The sequence below is a fragment of the Wasmannia auropunctata genome, unplaced genomic scaffold (genome assembly GCF_000956235.1).
Source record: "Wasmannia auropunctata unplaced genomic scaffold, wasmannia.A_1.0 LD336026.1, whole genome shotgun sequence".
Taxonomy (NCBI): Eukaryota; Metazoa; Arthropoda; class Insecta; order Hymenoptera; family Formicidae; genus Wasmannia; species Wasmannia auropunctata.
The window spans coordinates 170,612-181,998 of NW_012026864.1; the positions used below are offsets into that span (position 1 = coordinate 170,612).

Genomic DNA, 11,387 nt, shown 5'->3' on the forward strand with positions numbered 1-11,387 from the left:
TGTTAAGTACATTCAAAAATACTTCAATATTATATTAAACGCAATATAAATGACAAAATCAATAAACGTAATTCCCAAAAAATAATATAACAAATACAGCAATAAGAAAACAATATCGGGATATTGCGAAGTAACTACATCACTATGCTTGTAAGCATATTAAAAGTTAGTTTCAACCAAATTTAAGAGAATAAAGTTTTCTTGAAATTTTTTAACACGCAACAAAAACGTGTGATTTGATATAAATTAAAAATTTGCATTCTCGTCCGTATGTACTGTACGGCTTAGCTATTTCTACATCGATAAAAAGAAATGGCCACTTTCTTATTCAATGTATGTAAAATTATGTCTATTACGGCGTAAAGTTACTTGAACTGGCGAATTGATAAGTAAATAGCAGTTTTCGGAAGCTATTTATACGTATAGTGATGCGCCTGCGAGCGTACTTAATAATTCATGAAACCTCCGCAATTTCTTTTTGTGCACGGGCAATTGTGAAACCGCATGTGTAGCTTTTTATAACATGAAACGATCGGTATATTTCTCAAATGCCTCTGTCTCTGAGAAAGCTACTCCACCTAGGACAAAAGTCTCTGCCCTGAACGCGCGGCTTATTACGTAACCATTCCTCTATATATTGACAAGGGCACAGAGCGGACGCTAAGTGACGTGGCGAAGAAGGATTTCCACCCTCCTCGTCAACTGTCCAATCCAAACGTCGACGTAGGTAATCCTTCGCCCAACGTTGCACATAACGGCAGAATACTTGTTCGTTTTTACCCTGGTAGTTTAATATAATGCACAACAAAACATTTAATATAACTTGCTGCAGTAACGTCAGCAACGTCAAATTTCGCATACAAAGCGAATTTATATAGCAACTCATAAAACTCATATTGAAGAGCTAAAAATGCTAACGTTGCATTGAATTTTTTTCTACATTCTGTATCTTTTTTACTTAAAACAAAACAAGCACGCTTTTTAGAGGAAAAAGACTAATGTAAAAAACACAAACCAAAAAGGACGGAAAAGTAAAATACTACACTTTTTGCCTTAATTATTTCACACATCGTCAATTTACGAATGAAGGAAAGGCGCTTTTACATTTAGCTCCTCAATATCTAGCTCACTGAATAAAATATTTAAAATATCAATGTAAAATAAAATTAATAATAATGAAAAAAATAAATTATAAATCTAAACGAATAAAGAAAATTTTTTTAATTGAAATAAAATCGTGAGAACTTTAAACATAGAGATGTAAAAAGTAAACAAAAAAATTAGTGAGATCACGCGGTTTACCTGTTTACGAGAGATTCTTGTGGTGGTGCTGCCTTGTATAACAATGTCACCGTCGTCAATGTCCATACGCTGCTGCAATTCTCGTTGTCGACTTAAATCGCTTGCATCATCGCCACCAATTACTCTACCTTCGCGTTCTTCCCGTTCTATTACTTCCTGCAGCTTTTTCTGCCACAAAGCAAGCCATTATATTAGTCTCTTGCAGATATACGTAAATAGTTAACGTATTACAATAAAAGAAAATAGAGTCTCGCTTCGTGTTTACACGAATATTTGTCTAAAAAAAAAAGACTTCTCTTGTGCCATTTTATATATTACTTTAAAAAAATAAACGACATCCGAATTACATCCCAATAAAAACTTCACTTACAACGCAATCCGTGGTATCAAAGTATATGAAACACAGGTTGACTTTGTGGCAGGAGATCTTCCCTCTGTCGTCCAATCCCAGTAATATTTTATGCCTTAATAAATGTTTGTTAACTTGAGCCATACATTTCTCGAGGTTGTGATTGAGCTTGATCTTGATGAACATGCAGAAGAATATTGCAGCCGCGTTCAGGATTAACCACATAACACCAAGCCCGAACAAAGTGAGGCCAGTCACGCCGGAGAACAATAAACCAAGCAGCACAATGAAGGCGGTGAATATCCATAGGACGAGAATTCTCTTGTAGCATATGTTGTACATATTGAAGCGTACGTCGTTCACAAGCAGTTCCATTATGTGAACGTAATCTTCCACTGTAAGCTGCAATATATATCTATTTCATTAGACTGCTGATCATTTTATCCCTTTAAATACATACATAAGAAAGAAAAAAGGCTACTTCTGTTAATTACTTTAATATTTCAAACACGTCTTAAACGTACACAGAGCATTTTAAATGCAAATCGAAGCTTGTCCCATAAAATCTATAAAAATTATGCCGAAATGTTTATTCGATATTACAGGAAAGAAAATTTTCTATTAATAAAAATAAAATCACATGATATAAATGGGTAATATATGATAAATTGCAGTGCCAAATGCGCGCCATCGGAGAGGAAAAAAAGAGATACGATAAATTATACGTACGGTTAAACCTTGTGCCATCAATTCCTCCGGCACTAATTCCGGTCTGAATTTGGCCGGGGTAATCCATGGCCACTTGGTATTTACTGGCAGGAGGGTAACGATGGTGTCGCCATTGGCAAAACCCTGTCTAATGTTTCCGATCGACGTGCTGATGACGTTGCTCGGCGCGTTTCTCCCGTTGGACACGTCCCTCAGATCGATGGTCTTGAGAGAAGCGCTCTTGACTGCGTCCGGCGTTCGAACGTCGGACGGTAATTTAAGGGAGTCCGGCGTCGAGTCGGACGTCATCGAACGACTTAAACCTGATCTATCTAAGTTAATCTGGACGGATTCGGTTGCTATCACAGCACCTCTGTACTCATTGGTTTTCTTATCGTTAATATCAGGCGGGTCGAGACCCTTGCCGATCTTCTCGACCTGCACGGTAACCGACTCGGGCTTTATCACGGCGGGTGCGCTGCTGCCGTTGCCGGCTTTCCTCTCGGCGTTGCAGGTAGCCTTCTTCGAGTCTGCCTCTTCCTCAAATTGGACCCAGTTCTCCATATTCGTGGCCACATCGCAGGACTTGGCTGTTACGTCGGAGGAATTAGCCGCTACGTCGGAGGAATTAGCTGCCGCGGCCGCATTGTCAGTTGTATCTTCGGAGCTCATGGCTACAAAAAAAATTACGTACGTAAGAATTTCATCAGATTATATATCATTTGCTTGATTTGCTTATCACATAGAGTCATAAATTTTAGAAAAAGTGAAAGGTAATCTGGACTCCCGAAATATAAATTCAAAATATATAAATGGGCTGATGAAAGTCGGCGCAGTAATTAAGTGCGAAAATTGCTTTGGATGTCTAAAAAAAATTTTTTAAATATTATTTATAAAATACAAGACTGGCGCAAGTGCATATATAAATGACGAAATATTTATCATTAGATGCGACCGGAGGTCCGATGAAGACCCGCTACTTCGTACTCTTTTAATTTTCGGGCTCCTTGGCTCCTCATTAGCGGCGCGTTTAATCGGCACTCGTCGGCACTAATCGGCACGCACACGCATCGCCGATTTCGCTCCGCGCTAAAAGGGAGTGTCCCCGGACGTGGAATATCCCGAGACCCGTGAGGTCTGTCACTCTCACGTGTGAACGTCACGAGGATACCTTACGGGAGATCGGCCCGATCTCGAACGCGATCGGGATCGATCGGGATGATCGACCTCGGACTGATAATGACTGATAAGCGCCGCGGCGGCACTCGCGGAACGCGGAAGATTCCCGGTCGCGGTCGCGTCAGAGACCACGATGTGCGTTTCGCGCGGCTCGGACGGAAATCTCCGCGCGTCCGTCCGTCCGTCCGAGTCGCACCTAAAAATCGAGGAGCACCCGTTGAACGAGCTGAATCGTCCGCGGCGGTGGAGGAGAAGGAGATCGAGAATCTGGCGCGAGCCAGGAACAAGAACCGGAGCGAGACGCAGCTGCGGAATCGTGCGCGCCGCACCGGATAAACGTACCTGCTGCGATACGGCCTGTCTCATGCCCGCGCGAGCCGAAGAGGTGCGCGACGAATCACGAAATCAAGGTGTACGACATCGGACGACGCGGCTGGGCGATGGCAGGAAACGCGGGGGCGGGAGGGGGTGGAGAGGGACGTCGCGGTGGTGTAACGCGAGGTGATGGTGGGACTCTGGTGGGAGTCTCGCGGGGCGGGCATAGGCGCGACCACGGAACGTGCACGTATGTACACACCGTATACGTGCGTGTACGCGCATGCACCTGTGCGTGCGTGCGGCACGCGCGCGCGCGCGCGCACCTGTGCGCGATCGTCCGCGTCGATCACACGAATTCGCAAACAGCGCGCCTTCTCTCGTTTGATCTCTCTCGAATTTATAATTGCGAATATTGATTTTATGTCTCTCGATCCTCGCGTCGTCCTCGAGCCCTTCCGCGTGAAATCTCTGGATCGGGCCTCCGAAGTCCGAGGCCACCACCTGTTTATATCGTATTCTTGCGCGCCTGATGTGTTGCGATTATTTGCGTTCCGATTATCGTGACGTTATATGTATCTAGTCGGAGTTTCGTATCAACACGTAACATATGATTATATTTACATCTGATTATGCGCGCTCTAATGCGTCTCGAAATTATATGTATGTATACACCTGCACATTGCACCTGTTCTCCGTTCATCGATCATTCGAACGACCGCGTACATCCAATGCATAATAAATTAACAATAAATCAAGATACGAAAATAGACGAAGTGGGGTCGATTGATCTAATTTCTCAATTATCCATTGAAATTATAATTTAATTTTAGATTCTGACGGAATCTGGGTCGCCTACGCGAAAAAATATAGCGCGAACGCTTATCAGCGACCACCTGATAACCTATCGGGTTTTTGCGTCAAGTCTGTTCATTTCACTCGCACTCTTCGTCCTCGCAATAAAAAATACACGTAAAATCGAACACACTTATATCACATAATTATATATGGACGAGTTTGACAAAATTAAAAATTCATTCATAATTTATCAATATTAAGTTTATTATTAATGTGGATAGAATTATCGATCTTTTTGTTGTTTTATAAATATATGGAGATTAAAGATGACGAGCTAAAAACTTTAAACTAATCTTATCTTGTCTCTCAAATTAATCCCAGCTGAATTATATTATAATTAATTCCCTGATCTAATTTTTTTTCCATATATGCTACTCAAAGTTACTCCATAGATTTCTCAAAGTTAACAATTCTATTCACAATGGTTGCACATTTGACAATCTAATTTGCGATAAAATTAATTAGAATCTACAATGGAGCAGATGGAAAGTTCCCAGCAGGAATTTTAAAATTAAGTTTAAAATCTTCGAAGGAGAGAGCAGTACAGAACGAAGTGCAGCTTTAAAAGTGCAGATTCTTCCCAGTTGCTAGACTTACTAGTGATCAGCTGATACTATGTTTACGATGTGTTGACACGAAGTCTGATTGTCAAAATGTATCGCCTGAATTCGGTGTCTCACATATCGAGATGCGTCCTATCAAATATTAATTTCATCCGCTCGGCAGCGAATACTCGACGTAATGTACACGTTTGTAAATATGCTTTTGTTAAATCCCCACGACTTGCCGTGAGGATGGAAAGATATCGTTTCAACGATAGGCACAAGTCGCAGGAGAGAAGATCCAGGATACTCCTCGCCGTATCCTTGCCCACTTTAATTTACAATTATCTCTTTGATATCGAGGATTCCGACGAGGAAGTCCCGGAAGTCATTATAACGATCAAACGGTCTATATTGTTGTTACAGGTTAAGTATTAAAACTATCATATGTGTTTAATTGATATTTTTGTTAAAATTAGTATTTTAAATATATATATATATGTTTATATATATATATATATGTTAAATGATGAAATGACATTTTATTCCAATCTCGTACAGTTTCAGCAACATTTGCTTTCCCTTTGTAGAAGGGAGAATACGACAAGGCAGAGCAGATGCTGCACGTAGCGTTGCGCCAAGCACAAACCATACAGCATTACGACGCTGTCACATACATCTATGACGTAATGGCGAATCTTGCTTTCGATACCGGGAAGTATCGCAAAGCGGAGAACCTGTTCGTGTCAGTTTTGCAAAGGCTGATGTCGAATGGCGCCACGGAGGATGACATGCGAGTCATCCATATAAGCCTGAAGATGGCTAAAGTGTTTGAACATCTAAATGAGCCAAAGTAAGCAATCCAACTTCATAAAGCAAGGTATTCAATGCAGAATTAAAGAATTATATTCTCAAAGATCACATATAGGATACAAAAATTTTTTAAAAATTTAATTATTTGGCTTCATGCTCACGTTATACTTCTAATTCTTTCTTTTTGTTACATGCACATTATAGTATATTATATATTATAATAAGATATACATTTGTTTATTTTAGAAAAGCCGAGCAAGGCTACAAATTTTGTATGGATAATTTAAAATCGCACGTTGAAAAAGATCCTGACAATGAAGACGCTGTGATGCTGCAGGGTATGACCTTTGATTGGTACGCACAAATGTTACTCTCACAGTCTCGACATACCGAAGCTTTGAACTATTTTCTTCAGGCCTATAATATATGTAAAAAGATAAATGGCGAGGAGCACGAACAGACTGTGATTCTGCTCAATGATTTGGGAACGATTTATTGTATGCAAGGAGAATATGACGAAGCTATTAAATACTTGTCCGCTGCAGCAAGAATAGGTGATCAGTATTAATGAGTATTGATATACTTACAACTTTGATAATAATTTAATTAAAATAATACGTAATGTGCTATGTAATGCGTTCACAGGAGAAAACTTACCCGACATGGTTGACTTGGGCTCGATTCACGTGAATTTAGGAAATGTGTATCTGAAAAAAGGTTTATACGACGAAGCCAAAAAATCTTGTCAACAAGGAAGAAAAATAGCTAAAAGTAGAGACGACAGTGATTCTTTGTTAGAAGCCGTTGAATGCCTCAAGGAAGTAAAGAGATTAATGTCGTTGTGAATCCTTGTGATTATCTCAGACAACTTCACTGTTAAAAATATGTATATTTAAACGGAATGGCATCTGTAAATATATGTAGAAAAATATTTAAAGACTTTAAATGATCGTAGTAAAGGAGTGTAACAAAAATACAATTTTTTAAATAAAATAAGCTATTTATTATTTTATTTGATAATCAATGGATTTCAACTAATTATTGATGTAAGAAGCGCACATGTTTTGTTTTTGGAATGTTATGATTTGAATATATTGTATATGTCTTTTTGATATTATCTTGTCCGTCTTCAATTCTTACATTAGATTTCTTATATTGCGTCACAATGAGCATATTAAAACTTTTTATTTGTAATTCCCATTGTTAAGTTAGAAACTGTAATATAAAATGTTAGATAATATTTACATAATGATACAAATAATAATGAGAATGTACAATATGTAATACCCCAAAATATTTGTACAATACAAATTTTGTGTGCAAATGTATAATTTTCTGACAGAATATTTTCGAAAGCTTTTGCAATGGCTGCCATTTTGATTATAGATTGTATTTACAATTATCTTAAACAAAATATTTCAGTCTAACAATAAAGAATATCAATTTGATAGCACCAATATATATTCAGTAAAGTCAGTCATAATCTTTTCATTTTAGATAAACATTTTTACAGCAGTTTTATATAGTTTATGTGAATTTTTATATTTTATCTATGTCTTATTGTAAACTCAAAAGCATTAAATTAAGCTATGTTCATAGATGCACAGCTGTTTGTCATTCATTATGTGCCATTTGGGCCCATTTATATCTATTTGCAAGTATATCACATTACATTATTATTGAAAAATAATTGAAGAAGTACTTAGTATTAATTTCTTTTGAAAATAGAGAAAGTATTATTTTCTCTCTCCCTTATCAAAAATAAATAATCGTGCAGAAAATATATTTAGGCTTTATTATAAATAGAAAGACTTATTATAAAATCATGAGAATAAATTTATTGTATAAGTAATGAGTGATAAAGAGTTACTAGTTAACTAATCGCTTTTATTCAAACCTATGCGCACATCAAACGTTTGCCGTCTCATTTAAGTTATATTTGTCTATAATTTTAAAAAGTACCCATTATTTCATCCAAATATTTGGGCTTAGAGATAGTATCTTTTTAGGCACTCCAAATATAAAGATAAGCAAATTAAGTACTTCTTCGGATTACATAATTTAAGATAAACTTAATGCATGTAGTTATACATTTCAGACTTATCTTGACAATAATCGTGTATAATTGTACGTAAAATTAAAATATAATTTCTAACAAACTATTTATCGAATAGTCTCACACGCGAACTTTTTTCTCTAAGAGAAGAAAACCTGCTGGGTCTGCACGTCCTCGAGGAGGGGACCTGTATATCGTTTTCATCCACTGGGTAAACCCCTATGGTCCTGTCCATGCTGCTTGGTTGACGTCCAAGTAACACTGGTAGTATTTGTAGTATTAGATAGTATACCTGGACGCCCCAAAGACTTAAAAAAAATCTTGAATAAATCAAAAAAAAAAAATCTAGGAACAATTATTCAAATATAAAATCAATACTTTATAACAAAATATATAGATTATCGAACACACTATTTAGCGGCATTAAACAAATTGAGGCGATGCTGAACACAGGTTTCACCGATTGAATGCGATTATTTTCGGATCCTCCAATTTTTTTATTGATTTCACAGAATTATAAATCCTTTTCCAGAATTAAAATATTGACAATAACGGACCGCGACTATTACAAATGGATAAAAAAAAACGAACAAAAAAAAGAAAATTATTGGCTTCTATAGTCGACTCGTGACATGTACTGCGTATAAAAGTTTTAGACTTTGTACGTATGATAGAAGTAATAATCGCGGCCATGAAAGGATAATATTATGCTTCACTGATAAACATACGTGCTTTAGTGTAAGAACGGTTGATCCGAAAATAATATTGTATGTATGCGTGCGACATTGATGTGTCGGTGTGGTAAACATCAACACATCAGACGTAAACACATTTACATCAATATCGCACGTACAAATCGTCAAAACAGATGCCACGAAGTTTCGGCCGTCACTTCAGCATCTTTGTCTTAATATCGCAACATTATTTTGTAGTGTATAGGTAATTTTTAATTCATATTCCATAAAATCACTGAGTTTTTTTTCTTAAACATTAATATGAAACCTAATCGAGTCCACGAAAGTTCAAACTAGATAAATTTTTAAAAGTGCGGTCTGAAGCGGATACTTAATAATAATTGCGTGAATCGTTACAATTTCAGATAAAGTTCTGCGCGTCGAATATCGGTCTTGAAATACAGCTCCAAACTGAATCCACACTACGTAATATCACAAATTAAATTTATAAGCAGTAATTAATAATTTTCATAAGGATTCACACTTATTATTAAGTTCCGCTTCAAACCGCATGTGGCCATTTCTAAAAATTTATCTAGTTTTTTTTGCAAAAATGATGGTCGTCATAAAAGATCTTGTAATGCTTGTTTTCATAATTCATTTCACATTCTTGTTCTTCGCAAAGGCATAAATGCAACAATTCCAGTTGATCAAAAGAAAATTTCTCTTCTGCTATCTAATAATGTTTTCTCATAGTTTAATGAGCAAGAATGAAATGAACCGAATAAAAATAGTATAGCAAAATAAATCATCTTATGGCAAATGTATATATTATTCGTAGTCCGCTATAAGAACCATCATGTACACTCCGAAAAGAATAGCAGATATTTCCATGATTGATTGCCAAAGTTTGGTGGCAGTTAAGAGTTCTGGTATTACAGAAACAGTTGCAATGTAAATGAAGCCTCCTGCTGTAAAGGGAAGAATCCATTTTGTTGCAATATCACCTGGAACGCACGAGAGATAAAGTTAAACGGAATACAAACTAAAGTCTGACATGTCTATTTAAATGTGTTGCAATTACACATTTCTTACCCATTCCTTCTGCCAACAAAGAAACGGAAGTTCCTAATAAAGCTCCTACAGCAGTGACCAACTGCAACATCATAGCCTGCGAACAAAATAATAAAATTTTTAAAATTAAAGAATCTTTGCACATTGAACCTTACAAAAAAAAATACTTGTAACAGAAAAGTTAGCAAAATAGATTGCAACTACAGGAATCTTTCATTCATTTCATAATTTAAGCAACCATTTTCAAACAAAAAAAATATGGCTCAAGATATTTGTGTCTGTTTATATTTTACCTTTCTTTTGCTGTATCCACTTTGTATGAGAATGGCAAAATCACCGATTTCATGCGGAATCTCGTGTAACAATATCGTGAATGTCGTTACATAACCAATACTATTTCCAGCCATGTAACTGGCTCCTATAGCCAGACCGTCCGTAAAATTGTGCAGAAAGTCCGCCACCAAGTTCAGATAGCCGGCGATCTTGATGTCGCTTTCAGGTGCTTTGTGTGCCTTGGAAACTGCTTTACCACTGCTCTTCTTCTCCCCTTTCTTCTCCTCTTTCTTCTCCTCTTTCTTTTCCGACGAAATATCTTTTTTCTCTTGAGAATCATGATGGACATGCGAGTGACTGTGACCGCCCTTAATAATGCGTACCGCCTTCTCGACCATTAGAAACACTATTATCCCTAACAATATGGACAAACCGACGGATATGTCATGTTTGTGTCCCGCCTCGTCGTGATGGCTGTGCGAGTGCGCCTCCGACGGAGATCCATGCGAGTGTTCCGGCGGAGATTCGTGCGAGTGGGGCACCATCGCATGTGGAATCAAATGGAGGAACGCATCGCCCAGGAGGCCGCCGGACGCGAAGCTCAGCAGGATCTTGAGCAGCGACTCGCGCTGCTTGGTGTTGTCCAACGGCACGAAGAACAGTATGAAGAAAGGTGCGGCGGATATGAGCAGAGTCGACCCGACGGCCCTTAAAATAATGTCACCGTGATCCCTTCGCGAAGCTTTTGCCTGCGTCGAGTGCGAGTGCTTGTGATCATGTTGATGATCGTGTGGGTGATCGTGTGGGTGATCGTAATCGTGATGATGGTGATGGGAATTCAAGTAGTTCTCGTTGGCCTCCTTGGAGTACTTGTAGCTCGCCGACTCGTGGACGTCGTGGCCGTCGCAGATCGCCGGCAGATTCAAAACGATGAGCGCGAGGAACGTGGCGACTATCGCCCTGGAGATCCATCTGCGCACGGATGCTCGCCGGTTATCCCCTGTGGTCATCGTGGTCCTCACCGCGATTTCGCTGGCACGATCGAGATGCGTTCGACCGATGTGACGTGGACATGCGTGCCTGGCGGAGGCACGGCGCAGTCAAGATGCGACAAGATCGTGACCAGAACACGTCAGATATAAACCACGTACACCTGATTAACCTCACTCTCGCCGCTCTCACAGCTGCTTCCTGGTCCCTCCACTGCTCCACTCGGCGGGTGAGTTGCCTGCGCTTGCGTGTGT

At 38.6% G+C, this 11,387-nt stretch overlaps 3 protein-coding genes across 9 annotated transcripts in view; 1 reads left to right on the forward strand and 2 right to left on the reverse strand.

Moving 5' to 3' along the window:
- The window catches only part of LOC105452646 (transmembrane protein C9orf91 homolog), a 9,432-nt gene extending 5,318 nt beyond the window's left edge, over window positions 1–4,114 (reverse strand). For 3 of the 7 annotated variants that reach the window (XR_974764.1, XM_011693944.1, XM_011693946.1), the window contains exons 1-4: window positions 3,881–4,111; window positions 2,381–3,033; window positions 1,673–2,053; window positions 1,303–1,470 (exon numbers count right to left, since the gene is read on the reverse strand). Coding sequence is in view for 6 of the 7 variants with exons in the window: in XM_011693944.1 (XP_011692246.1) it covers window positions 1,303–1,470; window positions 1,673–2,053; window positions 2,381–3,031 (1,200 nt within the window). In the remaining variant the exon portion in view is untranslated. The other 4 variants (XM_011693945.1, XM_011693941.1, XM_011693942.1 and 1 more) reach the window with 4 other exon arrangements.
- Window positions 4,115–4,162: 48 nt separating this feature from the next.
- On the forward strand, window positions 4,163–7,427 carry LOC105452649 (tetratricopeptide repeat protein 19 homolog, mitochondrial). Its single transcript, XM_011693950.1, has 4 exons — window positions 4,163–5,679; window positions 5,844–6,106; window positions 6,313–6,620; window positions 6,712–7,427. Exons 1-4 carry the CDS (start codon window positions 5,365–5,367, stop codon window positions 6,909–6,911), a joined length of 1,086 nt encoding a protein of 361 aa, XP_011692252.1. The 5' UTR covers window positions 4,163–5,364; the 3' UTR covers window positions 6,912–7,427.
- A 454-nt stretch (window positions 7,428–7,881) lies between these two features.
- Window positions 7,882–11,378, reverse strand: LOC105452652 (protein catecholamines up). Its single transcript, XM_011693954.1, has 3 exons — window positions 10,164–11,378; window positions 9,892–9,967; window positions 7,882–9,803 (listed from the first exon to the last, which is right to left on the reverse strand). Exons 1-3 carry the CDS (start codon window positions 11,151–11,153, stop codon window positions 9,628–9,630), a joined length of 1,242 nt encoding a protein of 413 aa, XP_011692256.1. The 5' UTR covers window positions 11,154–11,378; the 3' UTR covers window positions 7,882–9,627.
- Between the last annotated feature and the right edge of the window lie 9 nt (window positions 11,379–11,387).

Bases quoted from the DNA above. Each gene is read 5' to 3' on its own strand.
- LOC105452649 (XM_011693950.1), top strand. From the start codon at position 5,365: ATGTATCGCCTGAATTCGGTGTCTCACATATCGAGATGCGTCCTATCA. The intron at 6,107-6,312 runs GTAAGCAATCCA...TGTTTATTTTAG, and splicing joins GAACATCTAAATGAGCCAAA to AAAAGCCGAGCAAGGCTACA. The intron at 6,621-6,711 runs GTGATCAGTATT...ATGCGTTCACAG, and splicing joins GTCCGCTGCAGCAAGAATAG to GAGAAAACTTACCCGACATG.
- LOC105452652 (XM_011693954.1), bottom strand. From the start codon at position 11,153: ATGACCACAGGGGATAACCGGCGAGCATCCGTGCGCAGATGGATCTCC. The intron at 9,968-10,163 runs GTAAAATATAAA...TTTTGTTCGCAG, and splicing joins GTGGATACAGCAAAAGAAAG to GCTATGATGTTGCAGTTGGT. The intron at 9,804-9,891 runs GTAAGAAATGTG...CGTGCGTTCCAG, and splicing joins TTTGTTGGCAGAAGGAATGG to GTGATATTGCAACAAAATGG.